Source organism: Ictalurus punctatus, chromosome 20 (genome assembly GCF_001660625.3).
Source record: "Ictalurus punctatus breed USDA103 chromosome 20, Coco_2.0, whole genome shotgun sequence".
Classification (NCBI taxonomy): Eukaryota; Metazoa; Chordata; class Actinopteri; order Siluriformes; family Ictaluridae; genus Ictalurus; species Ictalurus punctatus.
In genome coordinates, this window is record NC_030435.2 from 13,410,868 (window position 1) to 13,437,551 (window position 26,684).

A 26,684-nucleotide genomic window follows, 5' to 3' on the forward strand; every position below is an offset into this window, starting at 1 on the left:
CATATGATTCTTTTATGATCAGTTTTGGCCATAAGCAAGTGTGATGAATGAAAGCCATAATCTTCAGTCTAATATTCAAACCTTCCATAATTTGAACATGGACCTTACCCATTTTTGGCTCTTTGTTTACTTGAAGCTTTTTCCCTCTATTGCTTGTAGACATTGGGGCATTGATTTATTTATTTAAAAAAAAAAATTGTGGTATGTTCATCCAAATTCACACCACCCATGTTGAGGCTGAGCTGCCACCTGCTAAAGGCAGCAGGCTGCGTGACGCACACTGCATGTTCACACATCTCTGTCAATTAACATTATGAAACTAACAGTTGAAAACTTGTCATGTAACCCAGCTGGAGGGAATGGAAGCTTTTGTGTCTTTTTTTCACTGTATGTTTTTCACAACTTATTTTAGCTGTTCAGTGGCATCTTGGGGTTTTTTTTCCACAAGCAATGGTTTTGAGCAGTTTTTGAATGACTGCTATACTATCACATACAATTTGTGTAGCCTGAAACACTCAGGTGTAAACAGTGGTTTTGTAAACTTTAGCTATTTGTGCTGCTGGCTGAACTAGAAAACGCAGAGTTACACCTTTTAAAGTCAGTGTGTAATGTATAAATGCTTCTCCCTCAGGCATCCAAAAAAAGCTTTTCATTATCATCTGTAGGAAGGATATTAAACCGATGGTGGTATATTGTGTCAGTGGTACCTTAGGAAACAGAAATGGGCACTTACAGTTAAGAAACATCACAAACGTGGATTCTGAATGCGGTGTCTGCTGTGCCTTCAGTGCAATCTGTTTTCACACCTGACATATTTGTCATATTTGTTGATTATGCAGTAGTTCTTCAGTCTCTGTTCAAAAATATCACACTACCGAAGACCACTCATGCAAGGTGTGAACAAGACCACAGATATGGGTCATACAAGTAGCACAAGTGTCACTGGTTATTCAGAGATGCAAGAAAGAGAGAGAAACTAAATTCACAGAAAAATGCTAAAGCAGCAACACGTTACATAAAGCAACTTGCTTTCACTGCAAGCAATCATGAATAATTATTAGAGATGCACCGATGTATTGGCCGATAAAAGCTATTTTTCCCGTTATGGGCCATCGGCCGATAATTAAAAAACATCTGATGATCAGGGCCGATTATATCCTGTCAATCTAAAGAGGGCAGGAAAACACATCTATTTCGTGCTGTGTGTAAAAATGATGTGTCTTGTGAGGAATGATGACAAAACTGCAGTTTGTAATCTCTGTAATCTCTGCACTGCTAAAATTTTACACTGGAAGTGAGCAGCAGTGAAGCGGGAGTTTCGGCATCAAGTCTAAAATTTAATTTTTTTGCCGCACTGCTCGAGTTGAATTAAAGTGCCAGTACACCGTTGAAAGATTTAAATGAAGATGATTGACAAAAAAGTATTTATTTCACAGAAAAATATATTTGTAGAGTAGTATATTTCATATCCAATTAATGTTAATATATAAAAAGTTTATATTATATATTACCAGTTTGATGTTCAGTGATGAAGTAGAAATGCTTTTGTTTGTGGAGAGTAAATGAGACTAACAGGAGGTTTTTTTAGAATTCAGTCAATGTTAATATGAATTAATAACATTCAATAAGTTAAGAAATCTTACTTTAATCTTCAGAATTTAGTTCATGTGTTATTGTTAGAGTAATGTGTTTTCTGTTTATGAGACCAGTTACTGTGAAACAACTTGTTCAAATGGAGAGACTAAAGTTTTTATTTGCATTTCTTTCAGAATTCTGGAATGAATTATTATTCATTTAAAAGAAGGCATAAAAGGCAGAACTATCGGTATCGGTTATCGGTATCGGCCGATATCACTCGGAATAATCGCTTAATAATCGGCTGAGAAATTTAGTATTGGTGCATCTCTAATAATTATCAGACTACTCAAAAACAAGGACCCTTCTAGTATCCCTTCTGTGACCAAATCCATCCCTACACTTAACCTTTATACAGTATATCACTGATATTATAATCGAAACAAAGTTAACCCTGATATTTTAAATATGCAAATCTGCACTTCCATATATGACTGTATTTATAAAGCAATTTTATTGCTGACACCTGAGCTAAGAGAAATTCCTTAAACACCAAACCTTTTACAAACTTAAACATAGACAATATTAAAGACACAGGTGTGCTGCAGGAAGAATAAAAAAAGAAACTATTCAAAATAATAAATGAACACATCTGGAAAAACAAATTAACCTGTAGAAACAGCAAAATTTGTTTGTAAATAAGGCTTCAGTGTCTTTAACAGACATTAACACCAGTATCAATAATACATTGTGCTGTTTGAATCACACTTTTTAAACTACTGTCGATTTTAAACTTAACCAGGTGAATTGACATGTGTCTGTATTGGGGACTGGGGGTGGGGGTGTTGATTTTGGCCCACCATCTGGCATCTACATTTGCACACAGCATACTAAATCCACACTCAAAAATGAACTATTTTACATGCAGAGAAGTGACTGTTTACAATCCCATTTACATTTACATTTTCTCACAGCTCAGCAGACCGTCACCCTGCTCTGGACAATAATTAGACACTGCTGTGTGTATTTGTGAAGGTTAAACGAAGTGCTGACCTAAATGCTGGACCCCTATAGTTACAATTTATAATCAATACATTGAATTCTATTTCTGTTGGAGTCAAGCAACAGCTCACATCACAGCTGCTAATATAGGAGTTGAGAGATCAGATTCACACCACATACCATCAGTGACTAAAGCATTGCACTTGTGACTGTTCCCAATGTCCACTCACTGAACACCACTGTTCCCAATGTCCACTCACTGAACACCACTGTTCCCAATGTCCACTCACTGATCACCACTGTTCCCAATAACTAATCACTGATCACCACTGTTCCCAATGTCCACTCACTGATCACCACTGTTCCCAATGTCCAATCACTGATCACCACTGTTCCCAATAACTAATCACTGATCACCACTGTTCCCAATGTCCAATTACTGATCATAACTGTTCCCAATGTCCACTCACTGATCACCACCGTTCCCAATGTCCACTCACTGATCACCACTGTTCCTAATAACTAATCACTGATCACCACTGTTCCCATTGTCCAATCACTGATCACCACTGTACCCTATGACCAGTCATAGACCACTCCTTTTCCCAATGTCCAATCATTGATCACCACTGTTCCCAATAACTAATCACTGAACAATGATCACCTTTGTTATGTTCCCTATGACCATATGTTAATCTATAATTTTCTATTCTGATGACACTATTCTATGCTACTTTATTATATTGTAAGTGAAACGCTTCCTTATTCATGTTCCCTAATTTGTAACTTGATGTCTATGACATCACAATATCGTAGTTTTATTGTGGCTTGAGCAAATGAAGGTGTGACTTATAGACCAAAGAAATATGAAAGGAATTTTCATATAACCACACAGAGTGAAGTGTGTTACTCTACTTATACCACAGTAATTTGTAATTTATTATTGAATAACAGGTCATGCATTTTGGTCCCATTTTTCAGGAGTAGCCTTTGTGTGTAGCCTGCGTTGTTCTCTCCCAGGTTCAGGAAGCTGTCCGCCATAAAATGCATTGTGCACAAGCAAACGTTTGGGTTGTATTGCTCAGGAACAGCGGTATAAATAAACAGTAACCACTGATTCCTAATTTCCTCCATTTTTGGAAGGCTAAACAAAGGGCTTTTGCTTTCGCAACGAAATACACAGCGTCTCCGTGACATTGCGCCTAAATTCATTTAAGCTTTGCCTTCTTTTTTCACGCCTGCCTTTGGACGAGATTATGCTAATAGTGCACGCTGGGACATAGACGTGTTATGGAAGTAATATCTGGACTTCGAACGACACGTTTTGGGCAGATCTGAAGCAGTGCTCTCTGTTAAATAAAATAAATGCCTTTGGGGAGACTATGAGCTTTGTGACATTGCAGATCTTATACAAGAACAAACAGATACATTACACTTCCAAACAGAAGGAAAACTTTAAAAATCTTGATATGACCCCTTTAAAGTTAGATTTAGTCTAACTCCGTGAGACAAATTACAAACATTAATCACAAACAGTCATTCTGTCACAATTCAAGGATGGGCTCGGAAACAATCGCAGTTAGATAAAATTTATTATATAAACAAACAACAAAACATAGAAACTAAGACAACTAGGCAAAATACTGTGGCATGAAACAAACCATGGAAACATGGAACATGATAGTCCAAGACAACGAAAGACAGAGATTCAGTGCAGACAATGGCTATATATACACAAGAGTGCTCATTAACAGAAACGTGAATCAGGTGCAGGTGGTCATGTGACATGTAGTGCAGTGCAGTGGCTGATGGGAACTGGAGTCCAGAGTTTCCTGAGACATGACACATTCCCTCACCTTCATCTGCTTCTGTGTCTCTCAGAACATACAGCTTGTCATTTTACCAAGAAACCAGAAACTGTAAATGCCGCTGTTGACAACTAAGTCTATTTCCATAAAAGAAGGTCTCCTAACAAAATATTCCACCACATCAGTGATTATAGCAATTTTTTTGTTATATAGTGCATTTTTAAAAATCTGTTTATTATTAGACTTTGATTATGTGGAGTGTCTATGGTACATGTCCCTGTGTATGAGCTGTAACTATAGTAACAATGGCGTATTAGAATGAGTGCATTAATATTATAAACCTATCATTCATGATAGATCCAGAACTGCATTAGATAATCATTTAAAAGCTTAATTTTTTAAATTAATGTTTTAAAAAAAAAATTAAAATATCGTTACTTTTATAATTATGACATATATTAGTGTTGCATAAGCTGTGAATGTCTGATGTCTGTAACCTCTTTCTTACTTTATTCTTTATATTTCTTTATTCCACTCTATTCCACTGCCTCTTTAGGGATGTACAATGGATTTATTACAAGGCATATATCTGCATGTCTGCCATTATCCAGATCTCATAGAGCAGTCTAGTATTAATTTACAATTAAAATAGTCTCTGTATTTTTGCTGAAATTCTCACTAATCCATCCACAGTAAATGTAATGCTATGTTGACAAGTTTAGGTATGTGGATAACTCAGAAACCTTAAAAATTTAAACAAGTTGAAAAACAGCATCTGCACCAGCCACTGCATCAACACAGTCATCTGACTGACATGTTGATGACATCATGGCAAATCAATAAAGAGAACACTTGAACTTCACTTGAAATCAGAATATTGATGAAACATCAACATTGTGTAACAGGATTCATGTGTCAGTCTGAAACTGGATATTCTCACACAGCTGTAGTGAAGGATGCATGTGGTGAAAGGAGTGTTTTGATGGAGTTCATGTTAAACTGGGTCACATTTGGTGGGAGCGAGGTACAAGGTGTGATTTCACAAGTGTTACTTGTCATTCACACAACAGCCAGATGCTGAAAACGTCAGTATTATGTAGTACTGAAGAGCTCAAGTACTTCTATATGGGTCACACATTCTGTGTGTGTTTGAGTCTCATTATCAGATGCCCTCCGTTAAAGGGAATCAGTAACGAGTTTAGGAGACTCATGGGAGAGAGTAGGACTACAGTGAAATCTGTCTCAGACCAGAGGCTCAATTGAGAGGTGAACAAGCATGTAATTAGAAGGTATGGGTGTGTATAGGTGTGTGAGAATTTGTATGGTTGAACTTTTTAAAATCTGCCTTAGCAATTTAGTTGTGCAGTGCCAAGTGTTAGTAAATAAATAAATGTGTTCATTACTAAAACATTAAACATTATATCTGAATATGATTTACTGTACGTTTGTTGTCAGGGTTATGCCTGAATCGGCCCTTGACTACATTTCCCATCAGCCACTGCACCCCACTGCATCATGTCACATGACCACCTGCACCCGGTTAGTTAATGAGCACTAGTGTATAAGTCACAGCTTGCACCTCATTTATTGTGAAGCTTTTGTCTTGTATTACTGTCCCTTGTCTATGTTATATATATTTTTTTCCTCATTCATTTTTTTTTTATGTATCTTAGCTACGTTGGCTGTATTGTTTGTTTTTTTATCAACGTGCACCTATTATGGTTTTTCAAATGTTACCTTATTACTCAAAAGAAGGAAGCGATTCTGAACAGCTGAAACGAGTCATTAGTGATTCCAGACTTACTTGCTGTACTAACCTATGTAGGTTTGTAACAAAAAGCCTCGCCTCTGGTCTTCATTGGCTGCTCGCTGACAGATGGAGCTGAAACTCATTATGGTAATAACGGTTTCCTTTTCTATACACCCTGACAGCGGTTGACCAATCACAACAGACTGGGACATCTGACCAATCAGAGCAGAGTATGCTCTCTGAGAGGAGGAGTTTAGAATGAATCCTTTAGAACGGATCGTTGAACGAGTCGTTTGTAACACTGGGGGGGAAAAACAGATAATGCTGTAGTTTAAATCATGAGCACATTAAAGTGTTTTTTTGATCTTGGATGCATGTAAATCTACTGTGTGAGACCTTTAAAACAAAATTAGGCACGTTTCAGAACTGTAATAGGTGCGCTTTAAAACTTAAAAACTGCACTTGCATCCGCCTTCGCCTCCTTTTCGTGACATTTTTGTCACAGCTCGGTCCAATCAGAACTCAAATTCCCAAGATGCAATACTCACTTCTCAGGCACGCATGCGCTCACCATCCCCGGAGTTCTGATCAGACACACCTGGCACCAATCACACACACACACACACACTAGTACTTAGGGAAGACATCCACCCAGAATCTACGCGAAGTATACGCTCAGTAGCTTAGTTTGCTGCGTTACCAAGCTTATCTAGTTCGTTGTTGCTTATAATCCTCGACCCTCGCTTCTTGTCTCGACTACGCTTTCTGGATATCCCCATTTGTATTGTTCGCCTGATCGCTTGACCCTTGCTGACTCTACGACTACGCTTCCGGAACTTCCCGATCCTACTCTGTTCACCCACCTCCCGCTCCTGCTTCCGTATCGTCTCAAGGTTGGTGACAGAATACTTCGCCTATTAATGGAGGCAGCGGGAAATCGCTGGCCGAACGCCATCGAGGGACATGGCCGGATGCTTAGTGAACATGATCAACGTCTCGCCTACCTAACTGAGCAGGTAGCTCGGTTAAATCAAGCTGCGCAGCCTGCTACGGTGCCGACCCCACGCTTCCCTCCCACTCCAGCGCCGGAGAAGTATGATGGAGATCCCGCACGCTGCCGGGGTTTTTTACTCCAGTGCTCCCTGTTTTTTTCCACGTACCCAGACATGACGGAGAGTCAGAAGATCATCCACTTCATGGAACTTTTAACCGGGAAAGCTCTCCTCTGGGCTACCGCGGAATGGGAACAGGAAGGGAACCGTATCAGCACGTTTGAGCATCTGACATCACGCTTCCGCACGGTATTCGATCACTCTCCAGACGGCCGGGAGACTGGGGAGGACTTATTGTCCATGACGCAGGGATCACGGAGTGTGGCGGATTACGCCCTCAAATTTCGCACTGTCGCCGCCCGGAGCGGATGGAATCAACCCGCTCTAAAAGCCATGTTTCGCCGGGGATTAAATGCTGACATCTTAACGGAGCTAGCGTGCCGCGAAGACCTTTTGACCCTCAACTCACTCATCAGTGTAGCTATCCGCCTGGATCGTCTACTACGTAGCCGCCGCCCCGGACGCGGTGAGGCGGAAGCACTGACACCTGAGCACTCTAGTGAACCCATGCAGCTGGGACAGACTCGGGTGAGCACGCAGGAACGAGAACAACGGCGCCGTGAACACCGTTGTTTCTACTGTGGTGAGAGGGGCCACTTCGTGCCACAATGCCCTCTCAAACAAGGCTCTACCCGAGGGGAAGCCAAAACTGCCAGACCACTTCAGGCAGGGGTGAGTTCCGAACCCTTTACCCAGCACTCTGTTCAGTCTGCCTTCGTATTGCCCGTTATAGTGGGTTACTCAAGGGTTTCTTGTGTTTTAGAAGCACTGATCGACTCGGGAGCGGCGGGGAATTTCATTAGCCAAGAGACCGTACACCAATATAATATCCCCGTTCGTCCTCTCTGCACCTCCCGCCGTGTCCAAGCCATTGATGGGGCCCCCATAGGAGAGGGCATAATCACCCACTGCACCGAACCTGTTAACCTCCGAACCAGCGCCCTTCATCAGGAGAAGATCACGTTCCATGTCATAGTGACGGCTCGACACCCAGTGGTTCTCGGTCTCCCTTGGCTCGAACATCACAATCCCCAAATTTCATGGAACCAAAGGGAAATCACGCGCTGGTCAGCTCACTGCATTTCTCACTGTCTTCAAGTCCCGGTGATCTCCGTAGCATCCACCTCCATTGAAAGCCCAGATAAGGCAGATAGCATTCAGATCCCCAGTGTTTACCACGACCTCATAGAAGTATTCAGTAGGAAGAAGGCGAGCGGACTACCTCCCCACCGTGACTACGACTGCGCTATTGATTTGCTCCCAGGCACTACACCACCACGAGGGAGGGTCTACTCGTTAACGATCACTGAGCAAAAGGCCATGGAAGAGTACATTCAGGAGGCGTTGCACCAAGGGTATATACGACCATCCACTTCTCCAGCATCCGCGGGATTTTTCTTCGTGGAGAAGAAGGGAGGAGGTTTACGACCGTGCATCGACTACCGAGGACTAAACCAATGTTGCGTCAAGTACCGCTACCCACTCCCTCTAGTACCAGCCGCTCTGGAACAATTACGCACGGCCACCATTTTCACGAAACTGGACTTGCGCAGTGCATACAACCTGGTCCGGATCCGAGAGGGAGATGAATGGAAGACTGGGTTCAGCACAACTTCAGGCCACTACGAGTATCAGGTCATGCCGTATGGGCTTTCTAACGCCCCCTCGGTCTTCCAATGTTTAATTAACGATGTGTTACGTGACATGCTGGGACGCCATGTGATCGCCTACATCGACAACATACTGATATACTCTGACTCCCGGGAAGAACATGTTCACCACGTTCGCCAAGTGCTACAGCGACTGCTCCGTCACCAGCTATATGTGAAAGCAGAGAAGTGTGAATTCCATAAAACCACCATCACGTTTCTGGGCTACGTCATCAGCCCCGAGGGAATCTCCATGGACCAAGAAAAGGTCCAGGCGGTAGTAAGCTGGCCCACACCCATGACCATCAAGGAACTACAGAGGTTTCTGGGGTTTGCAAACTTCTACAGGAGATTTATCAGGAATTTCAGTGCCGTCGCCAACCCCCTCACATCCCTGCTAAAGGGGAGACCCAAACGTCTGGCATGGAATTCCACTGCCCAATCTGCCTTCGACAAGCTCAAGAAGGCCTTCACCACTGCACCCCTCATCAAACATCCAGACCCATCCAGACCGTTTATAGTGGAGGTGGACGCATCAGAAACCGGGGTAGGAGCCATTCTGTCCCAACGATTTGGAGAAAAGCCAAAACTTCACCCGGTGGCCTTCTTCTCGCAAAAGCTTTCCCCACCCGAGAGAAACTACGATGTGGGGAATCGGGAACTCTTGGCAGTTAAGTTAGCGCTGGAAGAGTGGAGACACTGGTTAGAGGGGGCTACACATCCATTTGTCAGCTTCACGGACCATAAGAACCTGAAGTACCTTCGCACTGCAAAGCGACTCACACCCCGCCAGGCCCGATGGGCCCTATTCTTCACTAGATTTCAATTCACGTTATCCTACAGACCTGGGTCCAAGAACACAAAGGCGGATGCTCTGTCTCGTCTTGATCAGACAGAACGGGTCAACGAGCAGGAGGAGTACATCATTCATCCTTCATGTGTTATTAGTGCACTAGAGTGGGAGCTGGACGCGGAACTAGAGCAGATTCCCCAGTCCCAAGTACCTGTAAAGTGTCCTCCTGACAAACTCTTCGTACCTGAAGAGTACCGCCAAGAACTCATCATCTGGGCACACACGGTACTCGGTACGGGACATCCTGGAACACAACGCACACACCATCTCCTGGAAGAGAAGTACTGGTGGCCCAATATGATAGGAGACATACACAAGGTGGTGAAATCCTGTTCATCGTGCGCACAGAGTAAAGTACCTCGGACCCTCCCCGCCGGGAGGCTCAAGCCCTTACCTATCCCCGAACGCCCATGGTCACACGTATCTGTAGATTTCGTAACAGACCTGCCTAGATCCCAAGGAGATACCACAATTCTAGTCGCAGTGGACCGGTTCTCCAAGTCCGTACGCTTCATTCCCTTACCCGCTCTCCCCACTGCATTCAGGACAGCTGAACTTCTATTCCAGCATGTGTTCAGGTATTACGGCATTCCGGAGGAGATTGTCAGTGACAGGGGCCCGCAGTTTACCTCCAGAGTGTGGTCCAGCTTCATGACGAAGATGGGAGTGACAGTGAATCTCACCTCCGGTTATCACCCCCAAGCCAATGGGCAAGCCGAACGAGTCAATCAGGAACTGGGACGATTCCTCCGCACCTTTTGTACCAACAACCCAGAGGATTGGAGCAAGTTCTTGCCATGGGCCGAGTACGCCCAGAACTCACTACGCCATTCGGCTACCAATCTCACCCCCTTCCAGTGCGTGCTCGGTTACCAACCCCCTCTGTTCCCGTGGAACGTAACCCCCACCGCAGCTCCGGCCGTTGACCACTGGTTCAAACGTAGTGAGCGTATCTGGGCTGACACCCATCGACGCCTGAAGGAGACGACAGACACGTACAAACACAAAGCATATCGCCGCCGCAAAGAACACCCTAACTACCAACCAGGTGATCGGGTATGGTTGTCCACAAAAGACTTGAGACAAGCTCACGGCTGTAAAAAACTAGCGCCACGATATACTGGACCATTCAAGATCCTCAAGCGGGTCAATGAAGTCACCTACCGTCTGGAACTGCCACGACACAGCCGCATCTCCCCTTCATTCCATGTATCACGTCTCAAACCTGTTGTTAACGGTCCTCTAGCCACCGAAGTACCAGCTGAAACTCCTCCGAACCCTCTGGAGATTGATGGACAACCGGCTTACCGCGTCAGGAACATCCTCAAATCTAGACGCAGGAGGGGCAAGCTGGAGTATTTGGTCGAGTGGGAAGGTTACGGACCTGAGGAACAGTGCTGGGTTCCCAAGCAGGATATACTGGATCCACAGCTCACCAAGGACTTTCATGTCACTCATCCTCATCTCCCAGGCCCACGACCCCGGGGGAGGCCAAGAAAGAACTCAGCTCCTGGAGTGAGCCCTTTGGGGGGGGGTTCTGTCACAGCTCGGTCCGATCAGAACTCAAATTCCCAAGATGCAATACTCACTTCTCAGGCACGCATGCGCTCACCATCCCCGGAGTTCTGATCAGACACACCTGGCACCAATCACACACACACACACACACTAGTACTTAGGGAAGACATCCACCCAGAATCTACGCGAAGTATACGCTCAGTAGCTTAGTTTGCTGCGTTACCAAGCTTATCTAGTTCGTTGTTGCTTATAATCCTCGACCCTCGCTTCTTGTCTCGAATACGCTTTCTGGATATCCCCATTTGTATTGTTCGCCCGATCGCTTGACCCTTGCTGACTCTACGACTACGCTTCCGGAACTTCCCGATCCTACTCTGTTCACCCGCCTCCCGCTCCTGCTTCCGTACCGTCTCAAGGTTGGTGACAATTTTTAAAAATTCTGATTATAAATTTGATGAACAGTGAAACAATACTTTCTATTTTTAAAAAATATTATTAAGGTAATACTGTCTATATTTTTATATCTTTATATATTTACATTGCAAAAAAATATTTTCCAGTCATTTTAACCTTAAAATAACAGGTGGATGTAAAATTTTGTAAATGTTTAAAAAGGTGATTTTGGGCACGCAGACAAACTGGGGTGATTTTTGAAACTTTAACTCAAACGTTTTGTCACTAATACAATTTTTTTGAGCAACTCATGGTGGCTTTCTGCCCCAAGCCCAGAGATGTGGTGATTATATGAGATTGAAAATTATACTTAAGATACTAGATATTATACTCACAGCAGACATGATCATACATTTAACATTATTTGTAAGATGCAAACAGCAAAGTTTGTCAAATGAAAGCAAGGTAAAGTAATGTACAGAACATCAGGACTGCTGGAGTCTGGACTTCAATACTATTCTTGTTGATTAGAGTCCACTTGGCTCAGGCCGAGTTAACCTGAATGGTTGGCCTGACTCACACAGAAATGACTAAGATGTCAAATTGATGTCAGAGATTTTTTTATACGCATATGTAGTTCTTTTGTTTGTACTAAAGCAATATTTTTCTTTTTACACACACACACACACACACACACATGCGCGCGCACGCCCGCACGAACAAAATCAATTGACTGGCATATGCTATTGAGAAAAGGCAGAGTGAAAAAAGGAAGGAAACAAGAGAAAGGAGTAGGAGAGGAATGAAAAGAAACCAGGAGACAGGGGAGGTAAAAGATACAGTCATGAAAGAAAAATGTCAACATGACAAGAATGCCCAAGTAGGAAAAAAAATAATAAAAATCAGAAAATAAGGAAAACACATGCAAGCTCATTTTCTGTCTTTATCTTTTGCCATCATTGTAGCAGGATATAGATGAGCTCTATTTAGAAAAAAGACCACAGACAAATTATCCCGAGTCACACATTAAACTTACTTGTATCTTAGTGACAGCCACTGCACACAGCACATCACGATTCACTCATGGTGGAAAATGGGATGAAAAACCACACTACTTCATCTCTGCTAACTTCCCACCATTATAGGGACAAAGACATCATTTGTATTTTCCTTTAATTATTATAACATAACAATATTACTTGATTATAAATATTTTATTGTCGTGTAGTCATGTAGGGACTACACTGCTTTTGGCTTCCCACACTATTGTTTGTGTGTGTGTGTGTGTGTGTGTGTGTGTGTGTGTGTGTCTTTAGGGAGTTCTGTGCATGGAGAGACACATGATGTTTATATCTTATTATCATGTTTCACCACTGATTTGTTTCTAGTTGAGAGCCCATTTGAGCCCAATTGAAATGGCTCACCAATCATTATGGAAGAAAATAGGATTTTAAAAAAGGTTTGCTGAGTGCTCAGAAATGTGAACACTTGTGTGTGCATGGTGATCGACAGCGTGTAATCCCGCCTCACAAGACTCAAGAGTCGCACTTGTCACATATTTAGTTTAAACTTAATATTTCCTCAATTATTTACATCAACTATTGACATTTCAGTGTGAGGTTTTGTGGCGTTTAATTAAACAAGGGTTAAGATATCAGACTTGAAAAAGCCAGTGAAAAGAACCCATACAGCTGAAGATTTCAAATGTAATAAAAATATTGATGTGGGACGCCCTAGTTTTATATATGTAATAATAAAGACAAAGCCGTTGACCTGAACAGATCATACAAAATTTAAAATTGTCAGAATGATCAGTGTGTTTGTGAACAACTGGATGGCAAATTACCTTGTTTTCTTTTAATATTTAACACTGTGTTATGGGAATATTGCAGCGACACAATTCGTCTCGACACACAGGCACATACATACACAGATTCACCAAAAATTACACACACACATACATACTGTACACCCACACACACCTGTTGGTGTGTGATATATGCAACCCAACAGTGCCAGCCCTAAAACACACACACACACACACACACACACACACACACACACACACACACACACACACACACACACACACACAGTGTCACACTCCTACACACCCCTTCATGTACACACGTTTGCTGTGTGAGACTGCTCATCTGCACTGCAGCTCTGGGCAGTGAGGCAACTCCCAAACCAGCCCCCACCCCCACAACAAATAGGCCTAGTGGTGTCAGGAAATACAGAGGTAGCCATTTACACATAATTAAGCAGAAATTCTGTTTAAAGGTAAAGGCACAATTAAATTAGGGAAAGTGCCAGTGCCTAAAAGTAAACTGTTCCATGCTTTCACACTGTAAAATTGGTTTAGTTTCAGCACTAAAATCCTGTTTTTGGAACCAAGAAATAAAGATGTTGAAAGCTTTGGCACTGCAACAACAACTCCAGCAAGCCAAGGTTTCTTCATGAGTGCCATTGAAATAAGACAGGAACATTGCAGGTGTTTTTGCAGATACTCTGTAGTCTTGTGACAATATCAGAACCATATGACAATATCTTTGAGAAGTGTGTAGACACTGATTTGATTTTGGACAGTAAAACATTTTTAAATTTCAATTTTACTAACATACTAGTAAAACTCTTCACATTTGTAATGAATGTTTCTAGCACCAGCATTAGTGCATTGGATAAAGTTCTGTGCATTGAACCTTTTGCTGACCAGCAATTGAACATAGATGAAATACTGTTGCTACCGTGATCAGTTTTTAAACCCTCAACCTCACTGTCTCCGGGTTGGTTTTTGACAACTCGTTTATATTTCTGCCATTTGGCCGACCTTAGTCTAAATGGAAGTGTGTCAACGCTAACAATGTTGAAGCCAAGTCAAAGATTACAATGCTGCAGAGGTGGGGAAAAAAAATCAACTTATCATATATAGAAATCCGAACTGATATGGAGCTCAGAGTTGAAGGCAGTTCTGGAAGTTGAAAACTCAGGGGAACCTATTACAAGAGTTTTTTTTCTGTGAAGTGGTTTCTGCTGGAAATGACTACCTAAACTACTTCAGCTTTAGGAAAGAAAAATGTCGAGATAAAAGGATACACAGATAAAAAGGAGTTTTGTGCCAAAACTCAATTAGTTCTGAGAGGGATAGAGACCATCTAAATCCTTGTCCTCAAGACCACATGTACTTTATATTTCTTTATTTTCTCAGCAAGCAAATCTGAAGTAAATATGACATTTACAACCTCAGGTCTGTATTTTCTCTATTTCAGCAGATGCCTATTTCTTTGCTACATATGCATAGTACACTCTATCAAATGACACATAAAATTGTGATTTTGTTTTGTAATTTTAGGTGTAATTGTAGTCATTTTAATTGCAGGTGTCAAACTGCATGCTTCTACAATCTGAAAGAAATTGCACAAATTTGACCTGCATGGGAGGCGTGCCAGGAAAAAGACTTTGCAAGACTATAGTTTGCCAATAAGCATATAATCAAAGACCAGGCCTTTTGGAATAATGTGCTCTGAACAGACGAATCAAAGTTAGAGCAGTTTGGCCACAGTAACAGCAGACATGTTTGGTGTCTGCTGTTAATGTCTCTTACCACTTAATATCTTGCTTTCTTTAATGACATACAAACATTTTTCTGTAACATTTAATTTTGTGCTAGAAAACTAATGTTTGGGAATCTTGATAATGTAGAAGTCATCAAAATCTATAACAAAGTTTGTACTAAAAAAGTACAATAAAAAGTACTATATGTATGTATATATATATATATATATATATATATATATATATATATATATATATATATATATATATATATATATATATATATATATATATATATACACACACACACACATACACACAGTACGTGGGGACTATCAAGTAGTTCCTCCAAGCTGCATCTTTTCGAAATACTGCTCATGATGCATCAAAGAGCAGTGTAACACTCAGAGAAAAGTAATATCGACCCTCTTCCACTCACATGAGCTCACAAGTGCCTGCGATTGGCTAGATTTGCTGTGATTGACAGGGGAGAGAGAGTTTGCCATACTTTCCATCCATAGAGCATGGCCAATTTTGCTCCCTTGACTCCCAGCCACGGATGGCTGGGGCACCATCTGGATTCAAACTCTTAAAGTCCCATAGGGCAAAAACATTTCTTTTGTGGCACATGGGAGCCACGATATTGATTTAAAGCATGTGATTTTGTGTGAGATCTGAATTCCTAAAGAGCACAGTGTTAACACTGATAATACATATGCTCATTTTTGCCTACATTTATACTGAGAATACTACAGCTCACCCAAACGTAGGCTTTTGTAGCTAATGCTATAACCATTAATGAGGGTCTTATGGAGTACATTTGTATGAATTTGCAGCACTTATATAGATAATTACAAATGGTTAAAGACTAGAGATAGTTGATGGTCATAAAGAAAAAAACAGATGAGATGAGATGAGAAACAAGAGAGGAGATAGGACTGATCCCTGGAGAACACTTTGTTTGACAGAAACATGCAAGGTGTTTGCAACTAGCCATCAAGTAAAATAATGATCAAAGCAAGAGCAGGGTCAGTAATTCCCATTATACACACATGGAAGAGAACTATGTCATGGTTAACAGAATCAACCACAGGGATAAGGTCAAGGAAAAAGAGAATATTAATACAGAGTGAGAGAGAGAAGGTCATGTATGACTTTGAAAAGACTGAAAAAAAACCCCTCTGTTTATCACAATGTGGGTTTAAATGTGCAACAACAAACCACTTATGAAGATGTTTATTAAAGCTGTGGTGTTATTATATTAGGGTGCTACTAGGGTAATAGTTCATAACAATTAATGTGACAGCAAAAAGAAAAATATAAATATAAAGGAACATGAGTAGCGGCTAGAGAGACATAAAACATGAACACACTTTAAGAAGGTAGATTGTAACATGTTGAATTTTTACAATATATCGAAGAGGACTCATACAATGCTTATATATAAAATAAAATATTCAACCGTGAAAAAAAATATAATTTGCTTATTTATATCAAGAATATTATTCAGTAATGTGGAATGGTGGCGCAGTAAATACACTATATGGCCAAAAGTATGTGGACACCTGACCCATCACACCCATATGTGGGTCTTTCCCTAACTAAGAGGCCCAAACCTGTTCCAGCATAACAATGCCACTGTGCACAAATCAAGGTCCAGGAAGACATGATTAAGCAAGGTTGGAGTGCAAGAAATGAGTATACTGCACAGAGCCCTGATCTCAACCTCACTGATCACCTTTGGGATGAACTTGATCGCCAACTGCACCCAAGGCCTCCTCATCTTACATCAGTGCCTGACCTCACTAATGCTTGAGGTTCCCATTCTTGTGGTTGAATGGGAAAATCCCCGCAGCAATATTCCAAAATCTAGTGGAAAGCCTTCCCAGAAGAGTGGAGATTATTATAACATTAAAGGGGGAAATTAATCTGGAATTCGAAGCACATGTGTGATGATCAGGTGTCCACAAACTTTTAGCCATATAGTGTAGCATTGCTGCCTCACATCTCCAGGGTCCCGGGTTCAATCCTGATCTAGAGTTACTGTCTGTGTCATGTTCTGAACATGTCCTTATGGGATTCCTCCAGATCCTCCAGTTCTCCCACCTCCTAAAAATATGCATGTAGGTGGATTGGCTACTCTAAATTGCCCATACGTGTGAAAGTGTGAATCTTTGTGTGTGCTTGGTTTGCTATGATGGACTGGTGTCCCATTCACAGTGCATTCCATCCCACATTTTTAAAAGATGTCGCTGAAGATGAATGAATGAATATTATTCAGAGAAAGAGAGAGAGAGAGCGAGAGAGAGAGAGAGAGTGAGAGAGAGAGAGAGAGAATAGTTTTTAACATCCCAACTTTGGGTTGGTGTGCTGTACAGTTCGTTCTAATCTTCAATAAACTGACAACGTTATGATGTTGGTGTTTTTGAAGGCTGGCTCAATGAAATCTGCACAATAAGACATATGCAGAAAACTCTTAAGAAAAGGCTTACAAAACGCGAATATCATACAGTTATCCACACAGTTAATTCAGTATCGAATAATTAAACCTAAACCATACAATTAAACTTCTGTCTAAATTAATATTTGAGTAAATATTTTTGATCCATGATGCACATCAGCAATCTCAATGTTGTTATGGAAACTGTTGAATTGCATGCTTACGGTAATGTTGTGCTTCCACTTGACAGATTGCACAGCACAATGAATTATACCAACTTGAAAAACCATTAGTTTACGCCTCCCCCTCACTCTGTTCCCCCGACTCACACTCTCTCTCTCTCTCTCTCTCTCTCTCTCTCTCTCTCTCTCTCTCTCTCTCTCTCTCTCTCTCACACACACACACTTTTTGATGGCTCAAGATGGACGAGAGGTTTCTTACCATTCCATTTTCTAGTTTGTGTTTGATTAGGAATCTAGATTTTCTCTCATATCTCAGCGTAATCTTTGCTGAGTGTGTAATAAGTCTTAACTGACGCATTGGTTTCCACTTGCATTGACACATCAAGTACTACACTTAGAACATTTCAGCTACAGGTCCCGCATTATTACAGCTTATGAAAGGATAACTGGTTTAATAATATATGATGCAGCTCACAGCGAGTAATTGGAGTCAATGGAGTCATTTTAAATCTTATAGGATTTTATTAATAAAAACAATATGGACTGTCTTTAGCTCTTTAATGTTATTAAATAACATGCAGTAATGATGATAGATATTACCCCATGCAGTCATTGTGGAGCAGAACTGGGGAAAATTAAAGCATCTGTATTTGGAATGATGGATGAATGTAAAGGCATAGCATTTGGCATAATACCACCTTAAAAAAATGGAATATTTTGCAGCATTGTTTAGCCTACAGATGAAATCAGGTCATTGGGCAATATTTCAAATGATTTTCTTTTTTTTTTATGGCCAGGGGAAAAAAAGACTGATTAAATAGTTCTGGTGTGTGTACATATTAGTAATGGAGTGGACAGTATGTAGCAGTAAAAACCTAGTTCAGGTTTCTCAGGAGTAATTAATTCCTATAGAGCTTATAGATTTACTCCAACTGTGATTAGGTTGAATTTAGCATTGGTGGTATTGCCTTGTAAAATAGACATGTGCCATACCTGTACTTCATGCCAGTGAGTTTGCCTGTGGACTCCTTCAGTGAGATGTGGTGGCGGTGTGTGAAGGATCCCAGGCTGCGAGCAATTAGTGCCACAGTGCGGAACCGAGCCCGGGCTGCACTCGTTGTGTTCGGACTTGCTGTGTTTTGCTTGGTTGGCTCATTGTTCCGTGGTGCCTTGAGCCCATGATCTGTGCATGCAAAGGACACCTGCATGGCTAGAAGCGAACTGACTAAATCCCTGGACGAGAACAGAAGGAGGCAGAAGAGGACAGGCTGGCTAAAACTTCACAAGGTCCGAGTTGGAACTTGCTGATGCTGATTCAGAGCCTGCAGGTTTGAAAGAAGGCAGTGATGTCCTGTTTCATTTGCGCTGCATCCTTCTGTGTGTACAAAGAAACAGAGATGATGGAAGGTCCTGGAGGTTCCCGTGCTCAGTGAATACAATCGTCGTCATAAAGTGACAGAGTCTGTAGGGTGGCACATGCTGCATTCAGCATTGCTTGTGTGTGGCTTACAGTGATTCTCTCTCTCTCTCTCTCTCTCTCTCTCTCTCTCTCTCTCTCTCTCTCTCTCTCTCTCTCTCTCTCTCTCTCTCTCTCTCACACACACACACACACACACACACACACACACACACACACACACACACACACACACACACACACACACACACACTCACTTTCACTCTCTCCGCTTTAGAGACACTAATCTGTTCCAGTCTCTGATGACAAATGATGTCTTCTTCTTCTTATTCTGCTCCACTTCTCTCTCTGTTCCTCTGTTCCTCTCTTCTACTTCTTCTTCCTCTTCTTCTTCTTCTTCCTTTCCTCTGTTTTTTTCCTACTATGTTTTCTGCTTCAGTGAGTCTGCTCCTCCCCCTTAGGATGCCAAGGTAGGGGGGTTTCCCTGATAAGGGAATAAGACCGCCAGTCAGAAACAGCTACAGACATTTAGCAAAAGGACAGTCTCAAACTCTTTCCTATGAAGTGAGAGATCCAAAGAGAGGCAAGATTAGGACAAGCAGATTTGGAACAAGAAAGCCATGTCCTTTCAAAGCAGGTTCCCACTGAAGAAAGTGCTGAGAAGACTAAGGTCAAAGGAAGATTTTTGTTGAACCCTTTTTGTCCAAAACTAGCGGGGCGTGGCTTGGCCAGTGCAGTGATTTGGAAGAAACACCCGCTTGATGAAGGAACGTGTGAATGAAAAAAGACAGGCGGAGCAGAGGAGTGAAGGAGAGCGAGGGGTAGGAGGGAGAGGAGAATGAGGCATGATCGCAGTGCCAAGTGCTGGAGGAGAGAGAAGCTGAGTCTGTAAGAGCGAGTGTGATGAAAGCAGAGAAGTGCAGAGAGAAGGGGTGAAGAGAGAGAGAGAGGGGGAGAGAGAGAGAGAGAGAGAGAGAGAGAGAGAGAGAGAGAGAGAGAGAGAGAGAGAGAGTAATAGAGAGAGAAGAGATGTGAAAGGAGAGGAAAACGAAAGCGAGAGAGTAAGGATGGGTGAGAGAGATGCAGGATCACTGAAATAACAGCAATCCCTCACCAATGGCTCATTTCAGCCATGCAAAAAGAGAGTGAGGAAAATCCATCCTGATGTGGTTGTGTGTGTGTATGTGTGTGTGTGTGTATGTGTGTGTATGTGTGTGTATGTGTGTGTATGTGTATGTGTGTATGTGTGTATGTGTGTATGTGTGTATGTGTGTATGTGTGTATGTGTGTGTGTGTGTGTGTGTGTGTATAATAGAGGGATGCAGCAGAAGATAAATAGTATTTGTGTGTTCATGCAACCAGCACAGAATTAAACCTGTCTAAGAATGGATGTCCACAACCCAGGGATCATTCAGAGACTTATGCATGTAACTGCATTTGACTGTGAAGGAACTTCCCAGAATCTTTCCATACACCCCATTTGCATCATACTCACAGATGAAATGTAACCCCAATGTCTTAAATTATTCACAGAAAGCACAAAGGGTGAAACCGAATGCGGAGATAGAGGGTACATTTCATCACACCGATGAATAGATGAAGCATGTGAGGTCAGTGACTCTGGACATTTTTCAGGAAGACGTTTTGCAATCTTGACACTTGGATTATGCATATTCTGCTGCTGCCAGATGCCGCGTACCCCCAGCGTTGAACTACATCTGCATGCTGTAATGCAGTATTATTCAGCTTAGTAAGCATGACACTCGCCAAGCAAGACACTTGCCTTCAGGAGAAAACAGTGCTCTGAGTATCATGAATTCTTAGACTTTTTACTATTGTTACCTGTGAGGTTAAAACTGACATGATCCCATTCATTCAGTCATTCACCCTCTGTAACTGATTTATCCCTATAAACAATCCTTTACTGCGTATTTTGGGGGTTTGTGAGGAAAGCAGAGTACTCAGTGGAAACCCACATCACACAGACACAGGGAGAGAGACACCTGCAAGAATACACTGACCAATGGCTGTTTTCATGAGGTTTGTCCTTGTACCTTAATGTATTTGACTTTAATGTTACTACGTTAGCTGCCAGTAGCCATCTAATTGTTAGACATGCTTGGTTTCACTGCTGCAAATGGTTATTTAACCAGTTATTTATCGTCTCAGGGAGTTTTTCCTTGCCAACATCACCTCTGGCTTGCTCATTAGGGATAAATTCATACATTTAAAATCTATATCCTGGATTTATATTTTTCTGTAAACCTGCTTTGGGACAATGACAGTGTTATTAAACGTACTGTACAAATAAACCTGCATTGAATTGAATTGAATTATTTAATCAAGCATAACTCTGTAGCTGGCTTGTGAAAGGATAAAATGAAGAATTTACTTGTCATGTATTCATTATAAGATTCATAGATTTATCTGACATCTAAAAAATCTCCAGATATAAAATGTGTGACCTTAAATGGCCCTTGGTTATTGTTGAACAATTAAGAACTTGACGTGGACAGGAAAATGAGCACTTGATCACCCTGGAGCAACCTTACGAGAACCCCCATTTTATAGCTGGGATTGATGTTCCTGAGGACATTCTCCTGTTTTGTTTTTGCACTTAGGTTCAGCATGTACTGTATTTTGTTCTAACATTCTTCACATCCCTCCTCCTAATTTTCAAGGACAACATCTAATACACCCAGGATTTCCTTCCATATCATAATTCAAATGGAGGAACCCAGTGGAGACTTGCAGGACCACTGCAAATACTGCAAATAAGCAGGGTTTTAACCACTTTAACCAGGGGTTCAAGCCCCAGCACTGCCAAGCTGCCACTGTTAAGCCATTGAGTAAGGCCCTTAACCCTCTCTGCTCCAGGGGCGCTGTATCATGGCTGACATTGCACTCTGACCCCAACTTCCTAACATGCTGGGATATGCGAAGAAAAGAATTTCACTGTGCTGTAATGTATATGTGATCAATAAAGACACATTATGATGTACTTGGTGGAGGCAATCTTTATCATTTCAAGAGTTAATAAAAAAATTTTGTTAGTGCTTTTCAGTATTTCTTATTAGCAAACTGAATTACTACTGCCAAAAGAAATCAACACAAAGATCACACATAACATTGTTATAAATCTGTTTCCAGTCATGATCACCATCAGCTCTCTTGGTGTTGGCTTTGACACTGGCAGTTTAGTCTGAAACAGAGCAAAGTTTGCATGAAAAATTGGTAATGTGAAAGCTGTCCTGTGGGCCAGGAAGTGCACTATGGTACCGAACCCGAGACTACTTATAGGAGGTGGTTTGAGTTCGGTTGCACTGGAACTGTGCTACGATTTCCGTGAATGTGAACGCAACTTATACACAGGTCCACACTTGTTCAGGAAGTAAAGTAACCTCCACCTGTGTTTTAGCCAATGACAACATCGTTAGTTTCCACAACACACGTGTCCCATGAGTGGCAGGGAATGTTGTGGGACACAGAAGAGGTCCACTGCTGTGCATAATAGCACTAAAAGTGTTCTCCATGTGTTATCTCTGCCAACATTAAGTGAGTAATAAGTGTGCCAATCAAGTGAATCATCAGAGACTGTCACACTTTGCACTCCCAGGTGAGACACTATTCCTGGGTGCCCTGTAGTGAATATCTCCTCAAAATTCCCCCTGTTAATGAGCCTCAGAGACGGAGCACTTCACACTGCTCTCATAAGAACAAGCTCACACAGCAAATGAGTTTAATAAAATGCCACTGTTAGAGGACCTCCTGGGGTATTGCCTGCTAATTTTCAAAGTTCTTAATTTAACCAGGAACGTTTATTGTTGGTTAAGAACATGCTCTCCTCTCTAAGAATGACATGTGGCAGATTCATCTGTGAACTAGATTACATTTGATATAGGCTATATCTTGTTACTTTTATATAGTAAAAAAAAAATAAAAAATCATTGCAAATTGCAATTAACAGGAAAAGGGATGAAATTTTGGCTGTACATTTCTCTATCACACAATTTCTGTCTCTCTAAACCCAACAGTGGATCATTACAGATCACAGTTCAGACACTACTCTGTGTTGAGCTTTCTTACTGTGTCCTTTCTATTTCTCTACTCTGTGGATAATTAGTCTTAGCATTACACTCTTCCCCATGCATTTGCTAGTTATGATTAGCATTCTGCCTGAGTGTGTGTGTGTGTGTGTGTGTGTGTGTGTGTGTGTGTGTGTGTGTGTGTGTGTGTGTGTGTGTGTGAAACAAAGACACAGCCTAACAGCAGATATGATGCTCAAGCTAATGATATGGGGCCCAGGAATTAACAGATGAGTGTATGTTTGTATCCAGAAAATCATATAAGAGAATTGTATGAAATCCATCCATCCATCCATCTTCTACCACTTACTCCTTTTCAGGGTCACGGGGGAACCTGGAGCCTATCCCAGGAAGCATCGGGCACAAGGCGGGGTACACCCTGGACAGGGTATTGTATGAAATATACAGCATAATTATTATATTTTGAGGAAGCAAGAAATTACTGCAAATGAGTAGAGAGAGCAATTTAGGGTAGGAAAACATTTTCTAAACCTTAGAGTTTATATAACTTATTTTATTAGTTTATCATTTATGATACACTACAGTTGTGTAAATGTTGTCATAGGGCAAACTAAACAAAAATATCCTGAAGGATTTACAAACGTTTAGGTAATTTTGGTTTTCTTTGTACTCACATATGTAAGTTGATAAAAATGCCAATCACCCATGAATTATGAAGCGAGCTCTGCAAAAGAGTTCCTCCATAGGGTGGGATATGCTAGATCTTTCAGTAATGCAGCTCAGCCATTGCAGCACTTTGGCAACCACACATACAAACTCTAACTCCTTTATTAGGGATGTATTTCTTTTGTCCTAATTATCCATGTCTTATTAGTCTTACTTGCCTTAATTTGCAGAACATATAACTTCTAGATATAAATTTAGCAAAAATCCCCCCAAAAGGTTCTTGTGCAAATGTGTCATTAAAAAAGATGCTGCTGTTGGTTGGAAAGATTACATGCAGCAAGTAGTAATCATGGTCAAGATGGAGGAACTTCCTAAAGTTCTCAGGGACAACATTATTAAACAACACTTGAATGGAAAAAGAACTACAGAGCCATAGCAAACAGCAAAGGCAGTAGCCTCTTTGTTCAGGCAAATAAGAAAATCAAGGTGAAATCAAGAAAAGCTGCATTTCATCTTTCAAAGTAAGAGATTGTCTATCTGGATATGAAATTTGAGCTTTCTTTGTCTCTTTGTTGTGGAGCATTCAATAACTGAACAGACATGTAGCCTCAGGAGTTGTTTCCAGTCTGCTGGAACTCCCGACATAATGTGGCCAAGAATTTGGGCCACATTATCACAAACCAAATACTTCACCATCAAAAATCATGTTCGATAAAAGCAACAATAAAAAACAGGTAAAAAAAAAACAATGGTTATATTATAGTTTATTTATTTCATTTAGTTAACATTTTTAAACCATTATCTACCACTTGAAAAGAGTTGTAAGATGATCATTCCTAAACCCTACACAAAACTCCTCTGCTAAAAAAGAAGAAATGCGTGTCTGAAATCCTTTAGAGCAATTTGAGCTATTTTAGAATAATATACACTGGTCAGATAAAAATAAAAATAATTCAATAATTCAGAGATGGTCATGTTTGGAGAAAGAAGGTTTGTTTGTATTTTTCCAATACCATACCCACAGTGAAATACTGTACGGAGGTAGCACCATCATGATCTGGTGCTGCTTCTCCGCAAATGAGCATGTAATCGAAGGTAATGTAAATGGAGTTATGAACCAGGACATATTAGAGGAGAATGCAATCTCATCAGCCAAGAAACTGAATCTGGGGAAAAGATGGACGTTTCACCAAGACATCGACCCCAAACATACAAGCAAAGTAATGCAAGAAGGCTTTACATGGCCAAGTCAATCTCCTGACTTCAACCCATTAAACATTTATGAAGGATTTTGAAATTGTGAGTCCATCAGTGGGACCCTGGTAAACCTAGGGGTTTAAAGATGAATTGTTAAGAGGAATGGGTCAAAAATGAATCAAAAAGCTGCAAAAAGCTTATTACTTCTTACTGTAGACATATCAAAGCTATAACTGGCAACAACAGCTTTGCAACCATAACAACAAGAGCAATAATAATAATAATAATAATAATAATAATAATAATAATAATAATAAGGAGAACCTATGAATAATCTAGTATTCATTCGTTAGCATGTACGCCTCACACCTCCAGGGTCGGGGGTTTGATTCCCACCATGGCCCTGTGTGTGTGGAGTTTGCATGTTCTCCCCGTGCTGCGGGGGTTTCCTCCGGGTACTCCGGTTTCCTCCCCCAGTCCAAAGATAGATTGATTGGCATGTCCAAAGTGTCCGTAGTGTATGAATGGGTGTGTGAATGTGTATGTGTTTGTGTGCCCTGTGATGGATTGGCATCCTGTCCAGGGTGTACCCCGCCTTGTGCCCGATACTGACCATTTAAAATATTGACCATTTAAAATAAAAAAAACAAACAAACATTATAAACAAACTAACAAATAAATAATAATAATTGGAATTAAAATGATCTTGTAGGTGTCAATTCTCTAACAGTGTGTAGGTTTGTTCATCAAAATATTCATATATAAATATGTTTCAATTGATATTTTCCCATCTTCACCAACTTCATTTACTATATGGCTCTTGGTTTGTGAAGCTTCCTGCATGATGCTTTGTACAGGTACATCGCACCCACAACATCAACAAGGAAATCAGGGTATTTACACAGAAACAAAGCTCCTCTTCTTCATTTTTAAAGTGAGTTGTGAAAAAGTCATGTACAGGTTTGACTCCCTGTACCTGGGATTCATTGCAGAACTTTTCATCCCCTCATCAGGAAGTTACCAGTTCATGGCATTTTTTCATGAACAATAGAATGCATTTTCTTTAAAGAGACTGAGAAAGGAAGACATGCCAATTGCTCACATTTGGATCCACAATCTTATCCATACATCCATTTTCTGTACCATTTATTCTACACAGGTTTGTGGGGAGCCTGGAGCCCAAACCAGGGAACTTGGGGCTCAAGGCAGGGGACACCCTGGACGTGGTGCCAACCTAACGCAGAGCACTTTCACATACTATGGACAATTTAGAGATGCCAGTCAGCCTACAACGCTAGGGGCTACCCCCCCAATCTTATTATCACTGGTAATTTGGTGCAATATGTTAAATTAAACCACAAAGTTAGAAGGTTTTAAGTTTTCTCTCAGGTATCAATGCTGGCTGATGTCTCGCTGACTGGGTAAGCTCCACACATCTGCTGGTGTCTGTGAGCACAGTCAGATCAGTCAGCTTGAGCTATGAGCTGATGCAAAGCCAAAGCAAATGTGAGACATGTGGCT

The 26,684-nt window shown here is 41.2% G+C and overlaps 1 protein-coding gene across 1 annotated transcript in view; it reads right to left on the bottom strand.

The window, feature by feature from the left end:
* kcnab1b (potassium voltage-gated channel subfamily A regulatory beta subunit 1b) overlaps positions 1-20,396 on the bottom strand; it is a 68,808-nt gene extending 48,412 nt beyond the window's left edge. The window contains exon 1 of the mRNA XM_017495013.3: positions 18,831-20,396. Coding sequence (XP_017350502.1) covers positions 18,831-19,045 — 215 coding nt within the window. The 5' untranslated portion in view covers positions 19,046-20,396. The remainder of the gene's footprint in view (positions 1-18,830) is intronic.
* Positions 20,397-26,684: the final 6,288 nt, after the last annotated feature.